This window comes from Anguilla rostrata, chromosome 6 (assembly GCF_018555375.3).
Source record: "Anguilla rostrata isolate EN2019 chromosome 6, ASM1855537v3, whole genome shotgun sequence".
NCBI lineage: Eukaryota > Metazoa > Chordata > Actinopteri > Anguilliformes > Anguillidae > Anguilla > Anguilla rostrata.
In genome coordinates this window covers 56,650,101-56,672,476 of record NC_057938.1, presented here as the reverse complement: position 1 = coordinate 56,672,476, position 22,376 = coordinate 56,650,101, and the positions used below count along the sequence as shown (strand labels likewise).

The 22,376-nt window shown below is 47.6% G+C and overlaps 3 protein-coding genes and 1 non-coding gene across 14 annotated transcripts in view; 3 read left to right on the top strand and 1 right to left on the bottom strand.

Annotated features, from left to right (window-relative positions):
* Positions 1-193: 193 nt before the first annotated feature.
* LOC135257749 (protein FAM177A1) lies at positions 194-4,493 on the top strand. Of its 2 annotated transcripts, none has more exons than XM_064340840.1 (6): positions 194-606; positions 1,010-1,165; positions 1,876-1,942; positions 2,132-2,229; positions 2,621-2,852; positions 3,234-4,493. In XM_064340840.1, exons 1-5 carry the CDS (start codon positions 586-588, stop codon positions 2,816-2,818), a joined length of 540 nt encoding a protein of 179 aa, XP_064196910.1. In that variant the 5' UTR covers positions 194-585; the 3' UTR covers positions 2,819-2,852; positions 3,234-4,493. The 2 variants fall into 2 exon arrangements, with proteins under 2 accessions (XP_064196910.1, XP_064196909.1); XM_064340839.1 differs by having other exon boundaries at positions 197-606; positions 2,621-2,839.
* A 267-nt stretch (positions 4,494-4,760) lies between these two features.
* trnas-gcu (transfer RNA serine (anticodon GCU)) lies at positions 4,761-4,842 on the bottom strand. Its single transcript has one exon. It is a non-coding gene; the product is annotated as a tRNA-Ser (tRNA).
* Positions 4,843-5,341: 499 nt separating this feature from the next.
* Positions 5,342-8,511, top strand: LOC135257743 (uncharacterized). The gene is made up of 2 exons (XM_064340826.1): positions 5,342-5,572; positions 6,468-8,511. The coding sequence occupies exons 1-2, from the start codon at positions 5,407-5,409 to the stop codon at positions 6,938-6,940; spliced, it is 639 nt and encodes a 212-aa protein (XP_064196896.1). The 5' UTR covers positions 5,342-5,406; the 3' UTR covers positions 6,941-8,511.
* Positions 8,512-9,124: 613 nt separating this feature from the next.
* The window catches only part of disp1 (dispatched homolog 1 (Drosophila)), a 51,343-nt gene continuing 38,091 nt past the window's right edge, over positions 9,125-22,376 (top strand). The window contains exons 1-2 of one of the 10 annotated variants that reach the window (XM_064340820.1): positions 9,125-9,404; positions 16,602-16,817. The gene's annotated coding sequence lies outside the window, so the exon portion shown is untranslated. Of the gene's footprint in view, positions 9,405-9,664; positions 9,684-9,869; positions 9,888-16,601; positions 16,818-22,376 lie in introns of those variants that run through there. The other 9 variants (XM_064340813.1, XM_064340822.1, XM_064340819.1 and 6 more) reach the window with 9 other exon arrangements.

Here is a 22,376-nt window from a genome sequence, read left to right as displayed (position 1 = left end):
TTGAGCATTGTTGCATATTTATTTTGTAATATGACCCGCTTGTTTAATGTAGATTAATAGTATATGACATTTTACACATAATGTGGTAAATATGGCCATGACAGTTAGATTAGGATGTCAAACAATAATCAGCTGTGATTGGGGCCGGGGCTTCTGCCGGAAGGTGGTCTTGACAATAAGGTTTTGAGTTTAATGAGGGGTCGGCGTAGCAGCATAGAAGAATTCAGCTCCGTAGCCTGCCTGCACATCACGGCAAACCTCGACATTCCACACGGAGCAAAGAGCGGCCCAGCCCCAGGTGTAGCTGGAAGAGTGAAACTGAAATTAAAAAGGGAGGAAAACCCGTGACGGGTCCATTTACAGCCACTCCTGGTAACAAGCTCGAGAGCTCTCCCAATGCGCATGGGTATCAGCTTGTAAAACATTAAGGATGTTAGAATCCGGTTTAACCTTTAGTTCCTGATTCCTCGGGCTAAATCGAACCCACAGCTGCGCGAGGACACACGTACACGGAGCTGTTAAGGATCTGTTCCACGCGGCAGACTGGATGAGGCTGAAATAAGAAGACAAAAATCTTCGATAAGAATGAGCGAGGATCGCGAGAGAGTAAGTGCTTTTTCAAATGAAGGGTTTGGAGCGCGAGAACCTTCCAACGGTGGAAAAAAATGTGAACGACGAAGCGAAAACACAGTATTGCAAAATACTTAATGCAGTCTCGCTCGGACCTGCCTTTTGCAAACAGAAAAGCAAACGAACATGATGCAACTACGCTGACTATTCCACAGTTTGAAAAGAATGCATAAACAAGGCTTTGTGTTTTCTCTTTTTTTTTTTTTAAACTAAATTCCATTTGAGAAATCTACAGCATCCTGTCCAAGATTCTATAACAACTTAATTGCAAGAAAATGTACTATGAAAACGGTATTCTGGTTTATTCTGTAATACTTAAAAACATCGTCATAACTGTCTTATTAGTAACACATGAATACTTTTGAAATATCTCTCCCAGGACCCCTCTTTTGAAGAGACGGAGTTTGGGGGTGCATCTGTGTCCCAGCGGAAGAAGGTCATTCACTTTGCTAACGGTGACACGCTGGAACAGGACAGCAGTGACGGGGAGGAGGCCACACCCCGAAAGGAGCCCTTCTCTGCCCCAGACAGCACGGTGAGGGAGACTGGGGCAGGAGCGTGTCTGCTAGTTACCTAGTTACCTGCACACCTCCACACCTGTACACTTGCTCACATGTACACCTGTGCATCTGTACACCTGCACACCAGCACCCCTGTACATCTGTACACCTACACACCTGTGCACCTGCTCCATATACACCTGTACAACTCTGGGTCACCTTCACTACCATGTCTGATGGACAGATTGTATTGTATTGTATTGGTCTACAATTTGAATGTGCATTTACATTTTTAGTATAAAAAAATTATCCCCCAATTATAAATCCCAAATGACTGATGTTGCTTGTGCTCCCACCCACAAGGAGCTCTGCAGGTCACATGCATACACTCCTCCAATACACTCACCTGTGAGCCAGTGACTATTTTACACCCTACAGGCCACACAGTACTACTGGAGAGCCAGTGACTATTTTACACCCTACCGGGCACACAGTACTACAGGACAGCCAGTGACTATTTTACACCCTACAGGCCACACAGTACTACAGGAGAGCCAGTTACTATTTTACACCCTACTGGGCACATAGTACTACAGGGGAGCCAGTGACTATTTTACACCCTACAGGCCACACAGTACTACAGGAGAGCCAGTGACTATTTTTACACGCTTCCACTTTGTCCTCTGTGTTGTTTGCACTTGAAATGTTTGGTGTTTTATTTTATTTTATTTTTTTCGTGGTATAGGCACGGACTTCGTGGAGGGAATACTCTTGGCGTCTGTGTGTGAAAGCTGGAAAGAAATCGATACAAAGTGAGTATGAGGAGGGAGACACTCTCATCTGGCCAGAGTAAAGAACGGAGTGCTATGGAGGAACTGAGTGCTATGAAGCCATTAAACAGCCATTAAAACTGGAGTACTGAACCTAAATCAGGCACGGTGTCTCTGTGAAGAAGTGAAATGGAAATAAGGCTTTACGAGCTCTCGTCTCTCTGTTCCCAGCTTGTGATTTCATTGGGGAGAAACTGGCCAATCTGGCCGGACTGAACATGGCCAAATACCAGTATGCGATTGATCAGTTTCACCGTGATAAGACCGAGGTGGGTACCGTTTGAGTAAAAACAAAATAAAACTTACGGTTAAATGCGCTGGAGTTGATTAAAATTAAATTCAGCCAATTCAGGGAATGAACTGAAATTCAATTAATTAACTGAAAAAACTCCTCATAGCATTATGGGTATTTTTCAGTTTATTTACTGAATTGACTGAACTGAAATGGTATTGATCTCAGCCCTGATGACACCACTTCTGTTACTAATAATGATAGAGATAGAGATGTAGATTTAATACAGGAAACGACAAAAAGGCCAATAAATATTTTGAGTTAAAACAGCACTGTGTTTGTATTAGATAATCGTGCTCATACAGATTTACTGTGTCTGTCAGTGATCTGTAGGTACTGGGGGGGTCATGCGTTTTGCTCATTCACAGGGATCGAAGGGCCAAGGTACTGGCGAGGCCCCTTGTGTGGAGGAGGGGGCTGAAACGATCCAGCTCTCCCCCCGGAAGAGTGCAGACTATGGGGCCACAGAGGCACCGGGAGTCCCTGGTCTGTGGGTCACCTCCAGCAGTGCTGAACACAGCCGCAGGACCACAGGCTCACACAACAAGGGCTACCAGGAAGATTAACCACAAACAACCGTGTCGCAGGTAAACCTGACAAGTAAATAACACTGACATGTAATACTAGGTTTTTATTTGATATGTCAGCTTAGCCAACCTGGCTAACCTGGGTGGTTGTTTTGGGGCATTGATACATATAATAAACAATTTAGAACACAAGAACAGATTTAGTCGGACATAAAGCTGCAGGATATATGGTAAACAGAGAACCAAAATACAACAAATTAAAACATTTATTTATTTATGATTTTACCGTCTGTCAAATAAATAGATGTGGAAACGACTGGCAATGAAAGAATCAGAGATAATAAATGAAATTCAGATGTAAATTTAAATAGTTATGGATTTAAATTAATTCTGTATCTTTTGTTTTTATGATGTGGAGTTTTTATGTCTCTGCCTTTGCCTCCTTCCCCTCCAGCTGGTGCAGGAGAGGAACCTGCGCTGCTTTTACCTGCTTTTAGAGAGACTGCAGTCACTTCAGCCTGAGCACAACCAGACCTCATGATGTCATATCCTGCCATTCAGTCTTGCCATAGCCCTCTCACACAGCTTACTGAATGGAACCAGAGCCCAGATTGAGCAGCTCAGGACTTGGCTTCTCTTTCTTCTTCCTTGGATCAGTGCTGATGAGATTCTCTGATCTTTACGCTATTGGCTGAGCTGGAACTCAGTGAGGACACTGAACCAGCCGACTGGCTTGAACATGAGAGAATCTGCGAAGCTCTGGTCAAAGCACAAGCCCACACACAAACAGTCATGACGTCACAGAGAGGAGCTCCACCAATCACAGAATATGTTGGCAGCCACCAACAGAACATTGCCGATGGTAATTGGTGGATAATTTCTGGCTACTTCCTGGCTAATACCCACAGGCTGCTGTCCAATTCCAGGTTTGTAAGGCATACCCCATGCTTTTGGATTACAGAAATAAGTACAGTTGTGATATTACCTGGCACCTTTCCATGCAATGCAAGTAGGAAAAGTTTTCACTTGGTTTAGGGAAAATATTTCATACTCATACTGATTCACTGAGCACTTTACTGCAGCTCAATGTGCTGCTTCCTGTTCCGTGGGTGTGCCTGTGCTGAAAGCGCTCGTAGCGCGAGCTCTCAGTGCCTCCGGCCTTAATGGCTGGGAAAGCCTCTCAGGAAAAGAGCCGGATCATAAGAGAGGCCTTTACACAGCAGTAAAACTACCGGCAGGTTTCAGACCATCTCAACAGAAATGTCTATTTTCATGAACACTCAAAGCTAAATTTTTCTTGCATATGATTGTGCATTTTAGCTAGTAGCATACTCAGGGATCGACAGGAGCATTTTAAAGTTGTTGTAATATTTCAAATATGTATTTGACCCCAGTTTGATAAGAACAACTACTAATTTAATCAATTTTAATAACCAGTAATGCAAGAAGTGTCAAAATCTAAAAGCTTGGACTCAGACAACAGTGCTGTTTTCACTCTGTTGTCTGTAGCACATTTGTATGTGTGTGTGTGTGTCTGTTGTTTTGTTTGTTTTAGCCTAAACCTGTTTCCTTAAATGTGTCTGTATGTGGTAATGTGGGGTTGGGTGGGATTTTGTAGAATTTTCTGATGCCCAAGTGTGTTTGCCTGTTGCATGGAAGCATTCAATATAGTAAGCATTCTGAGCAAAATTACAATAAAGACTATTTAAATGAAGGAGGGAATGACTGTTTTTTTTCTGAGAGGATTTCTTTGATCCTTGGGTGCCGGGGACCCATATTATTTTTTTAAAAAAAGAAACGGAATCTCAGATTTAATTTCATTACAATTTTTACATTCTTATGACTTTTCCACTAACGCTAGTCCAGCATCGTGATACCTGTTCCCAGTTGTCAAGCTGCAATGGAATCTCCTGTATCCACGTGAACAGTCTTGTTCCATTCAGAATCGAGTTTAAGAGACATGACCAAAATCAAAAGACCTCGACGAGGATGGGATTCGAACCCACGCGTGCAGAGCACAATGGATTAGCAGTCCATCGCCTTAACCACTCGGCCACCTCGTCTGTTATTCCAACACGGCCAGGTCTATCGGTATAAATCCTTACCATCACTCGCATACCCATATGTGTTTATCTGTATATTTCATGTGAGATTACCCAATGTTTCTTATTTTAACCTTGATTTATCAAGTGCCAACTACAAATCGAACGTTATGGTCGCAATGACACAAGAATAACCACACAACAAGGTGTGTATAACGCACCGACGACAAATTTCGTTTCACACGGAAAGTAATTTACTCGCTATACTAGTGATGACATACTATTCAGACACAGTGGCTTGGGTCAACAGATGAAGTTTAGATACAAATGTTTTCACTGTGTCTTACCCGTCAGACTGAAATATGCTTGCTAGCTACATGGTTAAGACTTCCTTGCATGCTGCTCGGCGAGCTCATAAGCATTTTCCTTTTCTGTTGGACAAATCATCAAAATATACACACCCTCAAACTACCTATTGGCAACGAACGGCTCCGCCTTGTGGCGTCACCAAAGATCGACGTTACCAGAGAACCTTCTCTGACGTTTTAGCGTCAGCCGTGGCGCGCAGGCGCACACACAGCAGCCATGCTCCGAGGGTGGACGAAGGCAAACGGTCGGATAATGGAGGAACGGCTAATAGCGGCGGTTGCGGATTACCCGGAGTTATACAACTCGACTCTGAGTTCCTACAAGGACGCAGATAAAAAGGCGAAGGCGTGGAGAGCTGTCAGCCTTCAGGTGGAATTGCCGGGTGAGGAGAAACCTGGATGTGTAGCGAAAAAAGATACGGGGCGGCAGGCAGTGACATCACGCTTGATTGACATTTTGATTGCTTTGTGAAAAGAACAAGCTAGCCTGCTAAGTAGCAAAATAGCTCAATCTTATTGTTAAATAAACCAATTTTAGAAATGCTTATGCGCAATAATGTTTTTAATTAATTGGACAAACTGTTCGTACCCGGCCTTGGAATCTATAGTCACTGGATTTTGTGTAATCATTTTAGTTGCCCTTTCTAAATGGCTTTTTCAAAAGCAGTTAATTCAGTGCTAGCTAACTTAGCTAGTCTGTCTCTGAGTAACCAGCATTTAGAAGTTTTTTAACTAGTCCTAACGCCCAGCAAACCTTTCTGCTGTGCTGTAATAAAAGCTGCTGAGTTTGTCATTTTTTAAACTACATTTTGTAGTTAAGTTTTGTGTTTACAAAATTGTATTATGTGATAAAGCAATATGGGCATAATTGTTTGTTTCTGGCTGTGATGTAGCGTTGTTACTGTTAACTAATATTTATATTTTCCCCTTGTTAGAAAATAGCACTTTTTTGCTAAATGCTCCTTCGAAATATCGTTACTGTACCCGCATAAATTAGACCTATCGGAGGTGTAAACATGAAAACCTTTTAAACGGAAAATGAATGGTATTTGTAATTAAGATTAAATAATTATTGTGGGTGCATTGACTGCTGTCAAGATTTTGGGCAGTTTCTGGACTGAAAGAAAGTTTGAAATAGAATTTCCCAAGAACATATAACGACTGAAACAGGACCATTTGTCTTCTTACAACAAGTGTTTCAGTTTTCTCCTTCTATGTGAAGGGTGCCATTTTTGTAGTTTTTAATGACTGCTGCTGTTTCTGTTGGTGCTGTTCCAGAGGAGGACTGCCGGAGGAAGTGGAAAAGTCTGAGGGACATGTTCATTAAGGACAAGCGGTCGGAGCAGCGTCGCAGAGCGTCCGGGGGGATCCACCGCAGCTGGAAGTACAGCTGGCAGATGGCCTTCCTCACGCCCTTCATCCAATCACGGACCAGCCAGGCCAGCGCCGCCATGGACGAGCTGGACGAGGACCGCGACGACGACGACAAGGACGAGGAGAAGATGGAGGGCGGCGGGAACCCCAGCTTCGTCATCCACGAGATCGAGGGGGAGCACAGCGAGGCGGACCCCCCCGCCGGGTGGCAGGGCTCGCGCAGGAAGCGGCGCTGGCAGGTGGACGGACTGGAGGGCGCGGAGGACGAGATGTTCCTGCTCAGCCTGGTGCCCTACCTGAAGCGGCTTCCCTACGAGAAGAAGAGCGCCATCAAACTCAAGTTCCACCAGCTGCTGTACGAGGCCGAGTTCCAGTAGCCCCGCCCCCACCAGTAGCCCCGCCCCCTCCCGCACTCTGTCCTGTCTTCTGTTCGGCACTGCCTCGCTATGGCGGCCGTGCACACGCTCAAAGTCTTTAGCATGTTGTAGCGCCCCCTGCAGGAGGGGCTGGGTTAGGGTTTGACCAGATTGGGCCGGTCTGGGTGGGGTTGGGCCTTGCTGGATTGGGTGGGGTTGGGCTGGGCTGGGATTGGCTGGAGATGAAGATGAAGATGGTGGGGAGGGGAGGGGAGCCATTTGCAGCCTAGCCTGGGCAATCAATAAAGTTTTATTTGTATTTTTTTTTTTTTTTAAGACCTGCATGATGGACATCTTCCTGTGTGTTGCTTCTTTTCTGTACTTTGAGCGTTGTTACACCTGTAACACACTTTCTTTTCATTTTTGGGAGGGGAAGGGGGGGTTGGGACTGAAGGGTGGAGAGAGGGGATTGTACAGTGAGCTATTTTTACTATACAGCTTTAAAAAAGATTCCGTTTTTACTTTTAAATACAATGGAGAGAAGAGCGATGGAAAGCACATTCTAATGAGATAAAATTAACAAACGGAGAGAAAAGATGCATAGAAGATATGAGCTTGTTAAAAATCCACAGTACTCCCACGGAAAAAAGATTAATTTCCTTTTTCATGGTTTGGGTTTTTAAAGCCTCTGAAGCTGAATATCCATCAGGTTGGAAGCAGAATGTGCAGGTTATCAGGTGAAAAAATGAATAAACTGTACAACTGAAAAAAGTGCAAGATTTTTTGTGTCAGGGCTGTGTGGGATAGATGTCTGTGGGGACTTTGAGTCAAGGGGTTTGAAGTAGAATACTATTTGCTTTTTTCAAATGTCAGAAGAATTGAGGATGTAGCAGTGACATTTACGTTCTAAGTTTTACGTTTCTGTGTGCATTTAACTGCTTTTAGGTTGAGCTACTGTAGGGGGGAAAGAAAATTGCACCCAACATTTATACCTCAGTAAAGGGCCAAGGAGGCCGGTCGTTAGAGACTGCAGCAGTGGGGCTGTCCTCTGCAGGTACTGGAGGGGAAGGGGCATGTTTGCTGTGTTCTGACTGGGAATTTGTTCACATTCATGCAGATACACGCCTGTGTTGGTCGGCAAAAAAATTCCTGCAGGCATAAGTTTTTTTTTTTTTTATAAGTGTCTGTTTTCCACCCCCCACCCCACCCCACTCCCCCCACCCCACACACACACAATTTGCACTTGTACAGTTAATTCCTGAATAGCATTCAGTAATTAAAAATCCTGGATTGATCTGTTATTAAATCCATCGTTTCATCCTTACAAAACATGTTTTGTTTAGATTTTGTGCTTGATTGCTTGATTGATTTGTTTATCACATAGTTCACATTAGTTTGTGCTATTCGTAACACTTAATGTGTAATATGTTATGAATGGGAGAGTGAAAGGGTCTTCATGATAACTTGGTTTTCTTTTCTTACATGTACTTGTTCTCACAGAAGTATGGGGATGAGTATGAATATAAAAATATAAAATTATTTGTACTTGCTAATCACTCTTTGTATTTTAAATAAAAAATATGTCAGTGTTATACCATAGTTTTTTTTCGGTATACCGTCTTTTTCTTTGAATGTTGCGTACCACGCAGTGACACTAGAGGGAAGTGTGGAGCCAGAATCAGTGTTCGTCGATGACGAAACTCCACGGGATGGCATCTTTTTAAAGCGCCACAGAACTGTAAACAGTGGTGCGTTTTAATCTGTGGGATCAACAGTAATCCCCACAATTAATAAATACCACTTGCGGGACAGTTTTTCCTTTGAATTTATTCATTTGTGGTTTGAAAACATTGGATTCAATCACCTACATGCAATGTGTTACATTGAATTCAGTAATATGGGTCAGACTGAAAATCTCATTTACAACAGCCACCAGCGTTTTCAGAATAGTTTGATCCCAATTCCTGGTTACTTATACACGTTCGTGGGTAATTGCCAGGTAAATCTCCTTTTTACGTCCACCTTTTTGCTTCCAATTCGTGGAGTGCACCCAGAACTTTTTGTTAGATTACATGACACATATACCACTTGATACAGCAGTGCAACAATGGTAGTGAAACATATGTCCAGATTTTCTGTTGTGATCGATATAATCGGTTGAACGCTGATACTGATTTTATAAAGACGTGCAGTAATTTAAACCTTTTAAAAGTGGTACCGATACCGAACACATGTCCCCAGTCACAGTCAGTAACAAAGCAACTAAACATATAAAATCACGTTGGATCCAGACGCCAGGGTACAGCCCGTCCGCTTATGCCTTGGTCGACGGAAGTAAACCGCAAACTACGCGGCGCACTTGTTTTGGTTCACTCCGGTTACCGCAGACGCGCTTGGACGCCATCGGAATTCACTTCCTGTTCGCACTCAACGGGGTTAGTGCACTGATTCAAACGCCAACTCTCTCCACAGTCAGGCTTTAAAAGTAAGGGATGTCTTTTATTGTTTTTCTTTTTGTTTGTTTGTTTGTTTTGATTATCCTCCATTTATTTGATGTATATCATTGCGTTTCAAAACCTAATTGCGGCTAACGGATTCCAAATAGAGGATTGTAGTCTCAAATCGCTAGCGTTAGCGAGCTACTGACTGTTTTTCTTTTCTTTAAAATCAGTCTGTGTTGCGCATCGCTGTTTAACTTTTCTCAAGCTGTGCTGTCGTCTCGTCGTCATCTTTCGGTCGATGTCTGTGTGTGGCACGGGGCTCGGTGTGTATGCACACACACGAGAGTGATTGTATTGTGGATGGTTGAGGGAATCTAGCTAACGGTTAGGCTGGGAAGTGTTGCTAACTGGCCAAACTGCAGTCTTTTATAAATATATAACCCTAACCCTAGCTATTAAACTTTAGATAGATCAGTAACAAACCATTGCACATTCTTGAAGGATAGGTGATGTTGTCCTGCAGTAAGGTAACTTGCCTGAAGACTCACTCGTATGAAATTACAAGTGTTGTGGGGGAAGTCAAAGCAAATGTGTCTCAGATACCCAGCTAGCTGGTTAGCTAGCACCTTTAACTAACGTTGAATAGCTATTGGTGTTTGGACATAAGTTACTATCTTAAGTTGGTTAATTAGTCGTTTAGCAAAGATATTTCGCAATGGCTAGGTAGCAAACAAGAATATCTTGTTTTTCTTCAATATTATTAACGACAGTAGCTAATCGAGATAAGTAGGTGGAACAACTTAACTAATGACATTAAGATAGCATTTTGTTAGTTTCCTGAAAGTATAAAAGCTATCGTACACTGAAAGTGAACTAGATGAAGCTATGTATTAGGAATATGGCGTTAGCTGTATGCAATGTTGCCTATTTGCTTGCACGAATCTGTAGTCGTTCGCTAGGCAAGTCTCGACTTCTGGGACAAAGCTCCACTTGCAGTTAACAGTCATGAGCATTTCAGAGTAGCCTAGCTGTGCGTTATACGTTTGGTGCTTTCTGACCAGCTACCGTCCAGATTAATTCGGACGGAAACTGCAAACAGAGAGGCTAGGTTTTAAACTGAGAATTTGTTCTGCCTGGAACTCATTGTTTTTGGTCCTTTGTTGGCTTCAAAATATGCATGACTTGCGGGTATTGAACAATTGAACTCTTCTTCCTCCCTGCCGGCTGGTTTCGCAACTGCCTCCAGCTCCACTCCTTTAAAACAGGATGAGGTTATCGCTGGCATCCAGACTTCTGGCAAACACACGAATAGGCCAATTTAATCAGACACCCCTCCAAGCGCCCAACGTGTTGACTCCTCCGTGGAGATCTTTGTGAAGGGGAAGGGGGGAGTTGTTGGTGGGAGGGTGGTGTCGGGTATCAAGGCACATTTGCTCTCTGCCACAACACAACCCAGTAACTGCGTACCCTGTGCAACTAAGTTACAAACTTGCGTTTTTGTAATAAGAGCAGTTTTGTCACCGATGCCTTGTGCTTCTATCAACTAGTAGCCTATTTACATATTGTATAAATGTAAAATATCTTGTACTATCACACACTAAAAATCGTATCTCGCATCACTGTGCAAAGTGCTTGGAGGACACGTATTCTTGTATGCATGCCTTCTTAAAACGACCCTCTTGCTTCAAGAGAACCGTAAAGGTGACCTCCTCTACCTTAGCAGGTATCAAATGTGAATTGCCTACATCCTTGGGCATGGCTGCGTGCTGTTTTACCTTATAGGGTGACCTGTCGTGTAGAGCGATGGCATGAGACCATGCGGCCGTTGGTTCGGAAAACGCGATTTTCACGAGTCTAGAGTTTTGGACAAGACCCGACTGGTCGGAGCGACTTGCTGGGCGTAGGCGCCGAGGGATTTAATTCAGCCTAAACTATACTGTTGGGATTTCAATTCGGAGCCCCCTTCCCACTCGCCCACTACTCTGAGACTTTGCCACCCCCTCCTCCTCCACTGGTAGGTCATTGACTTTCTCAGTTTTCCCACAAAACCAAAACACTGGGGCGAGATCTTGCTTTTGGAGACGCGACAGGGAGCGATTGCGTCATATGGCAACAGTTGCAAAAACAGAGCGGGTTAGTTAAAAAGCTACGTCCTGTGGGGCCCGCGCACAAGCGCGACCAGTGGGTCCAATAATTATTAGACACACTTTAAGCCATTAGACTGCTCGCAATAATTAGAAAATCTTACAGTTACTGCTGGCTTCAAACGATACGATTGTTCTCAATAATATTCTGGATAGAATTATTCCTTTCCTTTGATTGTATGATTTCTGTGGTTACTGATTTCTTGGAGAATTCTTAGATTTTCGTTTTCAAATTTAATCAGCATCCAAAGAGTTTACGTATGTATTTGGCCCAGGTGCAATATACTCTCTACTGTAAGAATCCAGTGAGCTCTTGGTGCTGGTAAAACGGACTTGTGCGGGTCAGTGAACAGAACTCCCTCCTCCTCCACGCCTCTGCCTGGGTCAGCCGACGCTTTGTCCATCTACGGAAATGGGAGTCTCCCCATCTTCACCGTCTGTTGATCCAAAAGAACCTTGAGAGGTGTTTTTTTTTTTTTTTTAAAGAGTGGTTAATCTTTTATTTCCCTGCCCTAAATGGACAGTTTTTGAAGGGGTTCACCCTTCCTGTTTTGGGTTTGTCTTTGCATGGTTATCTTTCCCCTCTGCAGTCCTTGTGTGGGAGATGTATGGCTGTTGTTTTAAATGGCTTGTGTCCTTGTTTTTTTTGGCTGACTGGCGCATCTGCGGGGACGGGCTGTTCTGGGGCGGTTGCAGACGCGCCTCTCCTGATTAATTGGGCTCGTTCGCCCGCTGGGTCTCTTATCGGAGTCTCAGAGCGCGAGCTGGCCCGGCGCGTTCTGCAGACGGAGCCCCCTGCTGGGCCCAAAGTGCGCAGACCAGACTAATTTCTCACGCGCTCCTGGCGCCCTGCAGTCAAGTCCTCACCCGCAGACCGGGCCTCTCCAGCGGATTCAGCCTTTTAACAACAGCCCGGGAAGAGTATATGTTTGTAGTTGGCGTGTCTAAGGAGCCCTTCGCGGTCCCTAAGGGACGCTGAGCCTTGCAGATGTCGTGTGTTGTGCCCCCCTGTCAGACTTATTTGTGAGTGATTCACGTCCTCGACATTCCTTCGCTCTGGTTGGCTTGTTTTAAAAGGAGTCCCACAAGGGGGCGCTTGTGTGCCGACGCTTCTGTTTTCCGGTCAGCTCCACTACAGCTGAGCTCCTGCTTGTAGGAGTACAGGCCAGAGATGGACTCCAGACCCTGCTGGAAAACACGATGACAGTTATCCTCCAAGTCAGAATGATTGTAGACCAATGTTTGGATATGCTGTCAGTGGTTAATTTAGCTGGGCCTACTCGGCTACCAGTTGAATGCTGTCGTAAAGGAGGTTTGACGAGCCGGCCTTGCTATCTGAATCTCCCTTTGCGTGTAGGTGCTAGTACAGTCTGACTCCCTGATTCTGGAGTTTCTCTGGATCATTCTGTTAAACACAGCGGAAGCCAGAGGCAACGTTGGTGTTATTGTCCCTGACTATACCACAGCCTGTGAGTGATGATGATAAAAATGCATTTGAAGAGGATCCAAAGACTATCGTTCTTTCTTACTGGTGAAAGAGCACTATAGACACTCCAATCAGACCCTCAGCCCCATATTCTTAACAGTGGAAGTTTCATCTCCCTACTGGTGGAGCTCAGTTTCAATTTGATGCATCTTCTGAAAATTTATTTTAATGTTAGGGCCACGAGCAACCGTAGCGCGATGGCCCTGGATGCCCTGCACTGCAATGTAATGGTAGAAAAACTGCAGTAACCAACCAGAACCTCCTGGGATTAAGCAACAGAGAGAAACGGAGGAATGGAATGCAGGAGTGGAGTATCTGGTGAATCTGAAGAATCTTTGGTGAAGGTTTGGAATGCGGTGTTGGGTCTTTAGCGTACGCTAGCGGTCTGAATGGGGTTTTAGCGTACGCTAGCGGTCTGAATGGGGTTTAAAGCGTACGCTAGCGGTCTGAATGGGGTTTTAGCGTACGCTAGCGGTCTGAATGGGGTTTTAGCGTACGCTAGCGGTCTGAATGGGGTTTTAGCGTACGCTAGCGGTCTGAATGGGGTTTTAGCGTACGCTAGCGGTCTGAATGGGGTTTTAGCATACGCTGGCGGTCTGAATGGGGTTTTAGCGTACGCTAGCGGTCTGAATGGGGTTTTAGCGTACGCTAGTGGTCTGAATGGGGTTTAAAGCGTATGCTAGCGGTCTGAATGGGGTTTTAGCGTACGCTAGCGGTCTGAATGGGGTTTTAGCGTACGCTAGCGGTCTGAATGGGGTTTTAGCGTACGCTAGCGGTCTGAATGGGGTTTTAGCGTACGCTAGCGGTCTGAATGGGGTTTTAGCGTACGCTAGCTTGCCTGCTGCTAATCACTGAAGGGAGATTTACAGGCTCTTGGTCTGCAGACTTACTCTTTTTTTATTATTGTGAAAAAGTGATAATGCAAACAAAAACTCCAGGGAGCCTGATGGTCCTGCGGTGACCAACTCTCTAAAAATATCCTTCCGCTTGGCGTTTTGACGCTCGCTTATTTATGAGCCTGACAAGAGCCGCGGAACGGACGCTGGTGTTCTTTACTTAACCTGATGTACGACTCTCCAGAATCGTACTTTATCCACCCAAACGGCCTCTCCCCCCCGTCCCGCGAAGGCCTGCAGTCCGTCAGCAGAGCTGCTTTATGATGAAAGAGTAAAAACGGCTCGCTGGTCCTGAGCCCGATGGTCCTGTCGTCTGATTGGCTGGTGGCAGCGGCCCTTAAACAGGAGATTGGCGCTAAATCCACAGGTGGGCTGCTGCAGGGGTTCGACTTTTGCTGGTGCGAACAGGTCGAAAGTCCTCCAGAAGCTCTTTGTGCGTAGTAATGGTCACAGTCTGCCTGAAACTGGTGTGGTCCAACTCCAAATCTTGAACGGCGAGAAGTTGTTTTGTTCACTGGACATGTGACCATGGCACTGTCCTTGGCTCAAGGCCTTTCCATAAAATTCTCCCCTCTCAAAACATTCTCTCCATGCAGAGGGACAGCTGGCCTCTGACAGCTGTCTGGGGTGCGGTCTCGCTGCCCCCTGCTGGTCACGGCTGGTATCGATGCTCAGATCATGTTTGCGTGAGGATTCAGACCACCAGCCTAATCAACATTTGCTTCATGTGGGATGTGTTGTGATTGGATGTTGGCATTTATGTGGCATGTGGCTTGTGTATTTGGCGGGGGGGGGGCACGGGGGTTGGTTTTTAACACTTAAAGAGAGGCTTGTGTATTTGGAGGGGGTGATGTTTTTTAACACTGTTAAAGAGAGGCTTGCATATTTTGGGGGGGGGGGGGGTGTGTTTTTATACTTAAATGGGGGCTTGCGTATTTGGCGGGGGTTCACGGATGTGTTCATGGGAAACGGGGGGATTTGACCCGAGGTGACCCCCAGTGTTCCTGGTATTGGCAGGACTCCCTCTCATCCCCCAATCAGAGTTACTGGAAGTGTGCTGTGACCTTTGACCCCAGCAGAGTGGCTGTGAGCGCGCCCCAGCGTGTGATGAATGCTTCTCTCTGCTGCTCAAAAAACCTCTGTTCTTTTTCCAGAGGAGAGAACGCATCCAGGGAACTGCTGTGATTTTATTTATGCATTTATTTATTTATTTATTTATTGAGCAACCAGGATGGAGGTGTTTAGTGCTGACAGCCAGTCCAGAGGCCAATAAACCTTTTAAGGGACTGTACTGGTTGCTTCTCCTTTCAACTCTTTCGACTCTGTCAGCTCAAACGCACGACTCCAAAAGTCCTTCAGGAGACAGAACTTTCATCCCCCCCCTCCCTCCCTCCCTCTCACCCCCTCCCTCCCCAGGCAGTCAGGCCCAAATCCCCATCTCTGCTCCTGAGCGTGCTCTACTCCGCGTCCTCGTTAGCGCTGAACTCCAGGCCGCTGGAAAGATGGCGGTTCCAGTCCGTCCCAGCGCGTGTCTCCAGGTGAAAGGGTTTGCGTTGGGAGGGAATCTTTCGCTCTGCCCTCTGGAACATTCTGGAAAATTCCCCACACTGAGTGTCGGACTCCTGACAGCGTGTCTTAATGTTATCCTAAAGCCCGATGACTCACGTGAGTCATGATTGCTGACTCATAGGAGTGTCTGGACTGATTAAATTTCACGTTGATTTTGGACGTTTGATTCTTTTCTTTCACCACTTTGCTTGTAGTTTGTTAGAGTGCTGTATTGCCATGACATGACTAATGATGCTCATTATAGCCCTTTCCCACTGTAGAGCTGGAACCAGGCTGGCTCATTATAGCCCTTTCCCACTGTAGAGCTGGAACCAGGCTGGCTCATTATAGCCCTTTCCCATTGTAGAGCTGAACCAGGCTGGCTCATTATAGCTATTTCCCACTGTAGAGCTGAACCAGGCTGGCTCATTATAGCCCTTTCCCACTGTAGAGCTGAACCAGGCTGGCTCATTATAGCCATTTCCCACTGTAGAGCTGAACCAGGCTGGCTCATTATAGCCCTTTCCCACTGTAGAGCTGAACCAGGCTGGCTCATTATAGCCCTTTCCTCCTGTAGAGCTGGAACCAGGCTGGCTCATTATAGCCCTTTCTCACTGTAGAGCTGAACCAGGCTGGCTCATTATAGCCCTTTCCCACTGTAGAGCTGAACCAGGCTGGCTCATTATAGCCCTTTCCCACTGTAGAGCTGAACCAGGCTGGCTCATTATAGCCATTTCCCACTGTAGAGCTGAACCAGGCTGGCTCATTATAGCCCTTTCCCACTGTAGAGCTGGACCAGGCTGGCTCATTATAGCCCTTTCCCACTGCAGAGCTGGAACCAGGCTGGCTCATTATAGCCGTTTCCCACTGTAGAGCTGGACCAGGCTGGCTCATTATAGCCCTTTCCCACTGTAGAGCTGAACCAGGCTGGCTCATTATAGCCCTTTCCCACTGTAGAGCTGGACCAGGCTGGCTCATTATAGCCCTTTCCCACTGTAGAGCTGGACCAGGCTGGCTCATTATAGCCCTTTCCCACTGTAGAGCTGAACCAGGCTGGCTCATTATAGCCCTTTCCTCCTGTAGAGCTGAACCAGGCTGGCTCATTATAGCCCTTTCCCACTGTAGAGCTGGACCAGGCTGGCTCATTATAGCCCTTTCCCACTGCAGAGCTGGACCAGGCAGACGCAGCCCCAGCTGAACTTTGGTTCTGGAGCTGCTTGGGCCGAGTGGGTCCTGGCGTTAATTCGGCAGTGGACCGCTCCGGACCGGTCGGCCCGCTCCCCCGCCGGACCCTTCTGGAAGCTCTGATTGAAAGCAGGCTGGGCCGAGGCGTTTCGGTCCGGTCCCGGGACGGGAGGAATCGATAACGCTCCTCAGTCACATGTGAGTTATTACTGCCCCGGCCGTTACACTCTACCTTCAGCTATTTGCCCCGGGGGGGGTGGGCTGTCCATCAGATCCTCCCCCCGAATCCACATCTGCCCCTGCTTGTGTATGTGATACACTCTCTGAGCGGGAACAGGTGCTCTGTATTAGTTACACTGTCCGCCCCCAACCCCCCCCCCCCCCCAAAAAGAAAAGTGGACTGGAGTCAATAGAGATGTCAGAGAACGTTATGGTGATATATTGCAATCTGACTTTTAAATTGACCATTGCTACATACTGACCCCCCCTCCCCTCGGCCCCTCCCTCTGTTCCTCCAGGGGTGAAGGACTGATAATGCTGTTCAGGAGCACAGAAATCAAAGGGAGATGAGGAGATTGAAATGTCTTTGAACTTCCACCAAGCTCTTTTTCCTTCCCTCTCTCCCTCTCTTCCCCCCTCCCTCCCTCTCTCCCTCTGTGGTGTGGTTCTGATTCTGTGTAATTCCTTCATATTCCCATTTCCTCTGTGTTTATTTCCTCTGGTGATGCCCGTTTAAAACAGGATTTAAAAAAGGGGTTTCACCACCCAACAATTGCTGAACCCCATAAAGTGGACTTGCGTGGCGGTGATCTTGCGTTCTGTAACAATCTGCCCCAGCCTGCCGGGGCAATCAGATGTCACAGCTGTGTGCTGAGTGCTGTTCATTCGCTCAGAGGAGAGAGTTTAAAAATGGAAACCATTAATGCACCCCCCCTCCCCCGTTGTTAATCAGTGGGCGTTTCCTGTATCGGGCACTAAGGACTGTTAATGATTTTTAAAGTTGGATTTGTTAAGTTAACACATGGGGCATTCGGAGAGACATGCAGCTGTTTGAAAGGTGGACAGTTTGCGCTCATAAAACTCCAGTAAAGAGCTTTTCTCAGCGTACTGTGGAAGGACACTTGAACGCCTGGAGATTGAAAGATGTTCCCATCATGGAGGTGCTTGGGATTCCTGCTCTCGGGTTGCACACGTGTTTGGCTGTTCAGGGAATAACTTAACCCCTGGAAGAGTAGGCTTCTTGAAATGTTTTTTTTTTTTTCAAAATTCTAATTCAGTGTTCTAGAACTCTTGTTCCTTTCAGTTAGTCACCAGCAGTGGTGGTTACATCAGCATTGGAATGTTCAGTTAAGAACATTCTGATTTAGTTCCGATCTTCCCGGTCTCCTGCGGAGCTCCAGAGTTTGGGGTGTCTGGCGGTATCTGAGCGCTGTTTGGTTTTGCGCCGCTGAGCCGGCCGTGTGGAATGTAGCACGTTGGTCTGAGATACGCAGGTACAGGGCGCTGACAGACCGCAGGCACCCTGTTCACCAGAGGAGGCGCTCTTCCACAGTGAAACGGGGGCTGCTTCGCTGACTCAGACCTGGTTACACACCGCCCTGTGGGGTCGCTGGCCAGACCGGTACCTGGTCCGGATTCGGTACCGGACCGTGGGGTCCGTTCTGTCCTGGGATAGAGGGGAGCAGCAGCGACCCTCAGCTCTGAGAAAGCGCGTTAAAGAGGAGACGCGGCATCACAGAGCCGCTCAGCAGCTGAGCGGAGGGTTCCGACGCCACCGCGTCTCTCTGGGCTGGCAGTCCCAGGGGTCAGGGGTCAGGGGTGAAAGGGCAGATCCCGCAGGGGCCCCCAGCGGAGAGTACAGGCGTGAATAATGGCGGACATATGGAATGTGTAATTCTGTACAGGATCCCGTATGGGCAGGGTGCCCCCCCCAGCCACATACCCCCCCCCAGCGAACCCCTGCTGTTTATGTATCAGTCTGGGGTGACCCTGTGGCGGGGGTTTGAAGACGGAGCAGACGGAGGAACAGGATTGGCTGTCTGACGGAGGAACAGGATTGGCTGTCTGACGGAGGAACAGGATTGGCTGTCTGTCGGTCTCGTTTGGGTCTCAGATCGGCTCGTCTCAGTGGACCTCAGAAGCGGGGAGACTCGCAGCGCCCGTTTAGTCAAACTGTCGTAACCGAAACGAGCGGGACACATAAACTGACCCTTTAATCAATGCTCACGTTCCCTAAAGGAGCAACTGTGCACCCCCCCCCTTCCCGGCCCTCCCCAGCCGGACTCTGGGAAGCCTGCCTCCCATTATAAACTGATCCCGCCTGAAAACTCTCCACTGTGTTCCCCACAGTGCACACGCTCAACAGGTGTAACGGACCTGGGGCTCACCCCTCCACCCCCACGGGGGGCCTAAACATTGGGTTGGGTAAACGGAATGGACTCCAGAGAGCCAGCCGTGACCCCCAGCCTGCCCCCAGCCTCCCCCGCCCCGCCCCCAGGTAATGCTGGGAGACCGACCGTGCCAGCGTGCGTTCTGATTGGCCCCTCCCTGTAACCCTGGCAGCAGCAGGCGCTTGTTACTGAGCACTTCCTGCTGGCCAGCCGCTCTTTTACGGGGACATCGTTGGGGAACGCGGCGTTTGTGGGGCTGTTTTTGGACGTGAAGTGTTCTGTGGCTGTGTGTCTGAACGCATTATTTATTCTCTCTGCTCGAACCCTTACACCGAGCGGCTTGGCATCGCTCTCTTTTTAAACTCATTTTATTCCTTCTGTTAAGGGGAGGGGGGGCAGGGTGTAAGCTCTGCGCTGAGCGGTACAGCGGAACCTTCCGGCTGCTTCCGCTGTCCCGTACACAGCGCCTCTAGAGCAGGGCCCTGGGTCTTCCTGTCTGTGCGGGTTTAGTGACAGTCTCTGTCTCCTCAGTCAGAGGGAAACGCGCTGTAGGTTCAGACCCTGCTGATTTAACCCTCGGTCACTTGGCTTGTTTGATTAATTATCCCTCCTGATATGTGAATATGGGGCATTTATTCTCCATGACAGGCGTGAGTATTTCTGCCCTAATGCGATTTAGGAGGGTAGCTCATCCCTCGGTAGGCAGTGGCAGGGTGATATACTCTTTCAGAGCTCTTCTGTTCCCTGCTTTTCCAGAAGCTTCTCCCGGCCTCCTCCTCTCTGGAGGGGAGGGGTGGGGTGGGGTGGGGTTTGGGGGGCGGGGGGGTTTTGTGGATGAGAAGGAGGATTTGGAGAGTGTCCGTGAATCATTTTTCCAGGGTTCTCTGGTGTTTCAATGTTTTTTTTTCCGTCTGGAAACTGTACAATGTCAAATCCTTTGTGGATATTCCCCCCCCCCCCAAGTAAAAAGGACTGTGATAAATGAATATGGTTTTTATCACATGAACTGTAACCCTGTGTAATGAGGGGAAAGAGTGTGTTATTGTGAAAGTCTGAAGTTTTCAGCCGTTGATAACGGTCAGATTGCAGTCCGTTGTCCCGCCAAGCTCTGACTCATCGCTTATAACGGTTTTTTCGGTTTGATGCACTTAGGGGAAAAAAAAACGCTGTCGCTTCACCTTCAGCTGCTCTGCTGAAGGGCGTCCAGCAGCCTGAACGCTTTCATCCAGTGAGAGTTAAATGAGTTCGGCGTGTAAGTGTCGGGGGTGTTCGGGGGTGTTCTGGGGCGTCGGGGGCGTGTCCGGCAGGGCGGTACGGGGAGCGCCGTTTCGGGACTGAGGCTCCGCACCGTAAATCTTACATCAGCTCCGTGACTAAATGTTCCGTCTGACGAAGACCGGAGAGGCGCCCGGACCGCGGCGGGTTTTCGCGGACATTCGCAGACCGCGTCGTCCCCGATCCTCTCGCCCCCGCAGGACCGCGGGCGGGACGGTTCTGTCTCCTCTCCTGCCCAAAATGGAAGCGTAATGTCACGGTCTGCTTTCACGGCAGAGCTGCAGCTGGGATTGTAGGGAAATCAGAAAGCCTTTAAGGTCCATGGTCAGGAATATCGGCGCTGTTTCCCCCAAATGTACACGGGTGTGTTGGGCTGGATCAGCTGAAACGTGCATCCTGGTGCTTTGGCCTGTAGTACGCACTCGATAGCCATGTTAGCTGTGGAGATGGCTGCATTAAAACTCAGGAGTTTGCAGTCATTTTTGAAACCCAACAGACGTAGGCTACTGTAGGCCAATGTCATTTCCGTAGAAAATATAGCTAGCCTAGCCTACTTCAGTGTCAAATGGGATGTAGACAGCACTTCAGAGTAGCTTACCGCTCAGTTAGTATCTCTTCACACAGGCCAGCTGATTTACCACATAGGGCATTCTACAGCACAAATTGATCTAAATAGTTTGTTTTTAGTGAATAGACCAGGCTATGCTATAGGCTGCAGTATTTGGGCCTATATTACAGCCCATTGCCTCAATGTTTGGGAACATTTTGAATCCCAAAAAATAAAAAGATTAAAGATAGGCCTGCCATTTAATTAGGCTACTGCTGCCTTTAATTAGGCTGAATAGTTATCAGTGACATACGTGTGGGGGTGGTAAGCGTTTTCGGCGACGCTGGGGTAGAACAGCGGGGTGATTTACAGGTGGCACCTGCTCTGTCCGGCGGTTCCCCGGTCGGCCCTAAAGCCGTGTTTTGGTTTGTCCGCGCGGTTTGTTTTTATGAAGTCAGCGCTGGGAGCCGCCTGGCCCGTTGCCAGGCGACGCGTCGCCGTGAGAGCGCGAGCTCGCCGCTCGCGATTCGCGCGGTTTTGCCGTCTCTGCTTTCTGACAGGGGCGCTGAGCTTTCGCAGACGTCCCGAAGACAGCAGCTGGGTTTCTATTCGCCGCGATGGGACCGGTTCAGATGTATGACCATGAGACCCCTCTGTCTGGTGGACAGAATAAGGGTTTCGTTTTAACCGCGTGAGAAACCAACGCCACGAACGTCACACAGAAATGTTCTCATGATTTAAGTGCTCGCGATTTCAACCCTATGCTCTTAGTTGAAGCGACTGTCTTTATAATTTGTGTTTTTGAATATTACTGCTTGCCATGTAGCCTATAACGTGCACGGTTTTGTTGCATACGTAATCTTTTGATCTCACAGCTCTTGTAGATACTATGTTAGCGGTGATAATCCTCCCCGTGTTTTCCCAAATCGTTCCGTTAGACCTGCGTAAAGCTTTCCGGCGGCCTGAGTGTTCCGTGAGTGCCAACGGACAGCAAAATGGCCGATGGCTCACTCCCCGATCGGCTGCCTGCTCTAATCGTACTTACCATTAAAAATTATGTAGGCCTACTAATCGATGTTCCCTGGCGTTCAGCTCCATTTTCAATATCCACAAAGTGGCCCGCTGTGGAATGAGCTAATCCAGAGAGTGAGTTGCATTCTCAGTTTAACGTGGGGAATTCGTTTATCTCTGAGGCCCCCGTGACTGGTGACTCTTTTTCCCGTTATTAGCCTGTTTAAGTTATTAGCCGGACACCCCAGATGTGTGCATTTAAGCTTTTTCTTCTCCCCTGTTCCTGAGGCGAACATATCGGAGCAACTCTGTCGCGCGTCCGGTTAGCGTACCTCTCATTAACTGTGAGGTAGCCAGCCGGGACAGAGTAAGTGTTTCTCATTAACACGCAGGTAATGAGCTGGGATGGAGTAAGAGCTCCTCATTAAAATGGCGGCAGTGTTCTACAAAGGCCGGGGCTGCTCTGCGGACGTGCTCATTTGAACTCTGTGACCCTTACCAGGAGCAGAAAACTACATAAAGGGCTTTGTGCTT

Excerpts from the sequence above, each read along its gene's own strand:
- LOC135257743 (XM_064340826.1), top strand. The coding sequence starts at position 5,407 with ATGCTCCGAGGGTGGACGAAGGCAAACGGTCGGATAATGGAGGAACGG. Across the intron at positions 5,573-6,467 it reads CCTTCAGGTGGAATTGCCGG|AGGAGGACTGCCGGAGGAAG; the intron begins GTGAGGAGAAAC and ends GTGCTGTTCCAG.
- LOC135257749 (XM_064340840.1), top strand. The coding sequence starts at position 586 with ATGAGCGAGGATCGCGAGAGA. Across the intron at positions 607-1,009 it reads TGAGCGAGGATCGCGAGAGA|GACCCCTCTTTTGAAGAGAC; the intron begins GTAAGTGCTTTT and ends TATCTCTCCCAG. Across the intron at positions 1,943-2,131 it reads TGGAAAGAAATCGATACAAA|CTTGTGATTTCATTGGGGAG; the intron begins GTGAGTATGAGG and ends CTCTGTTCCCAG.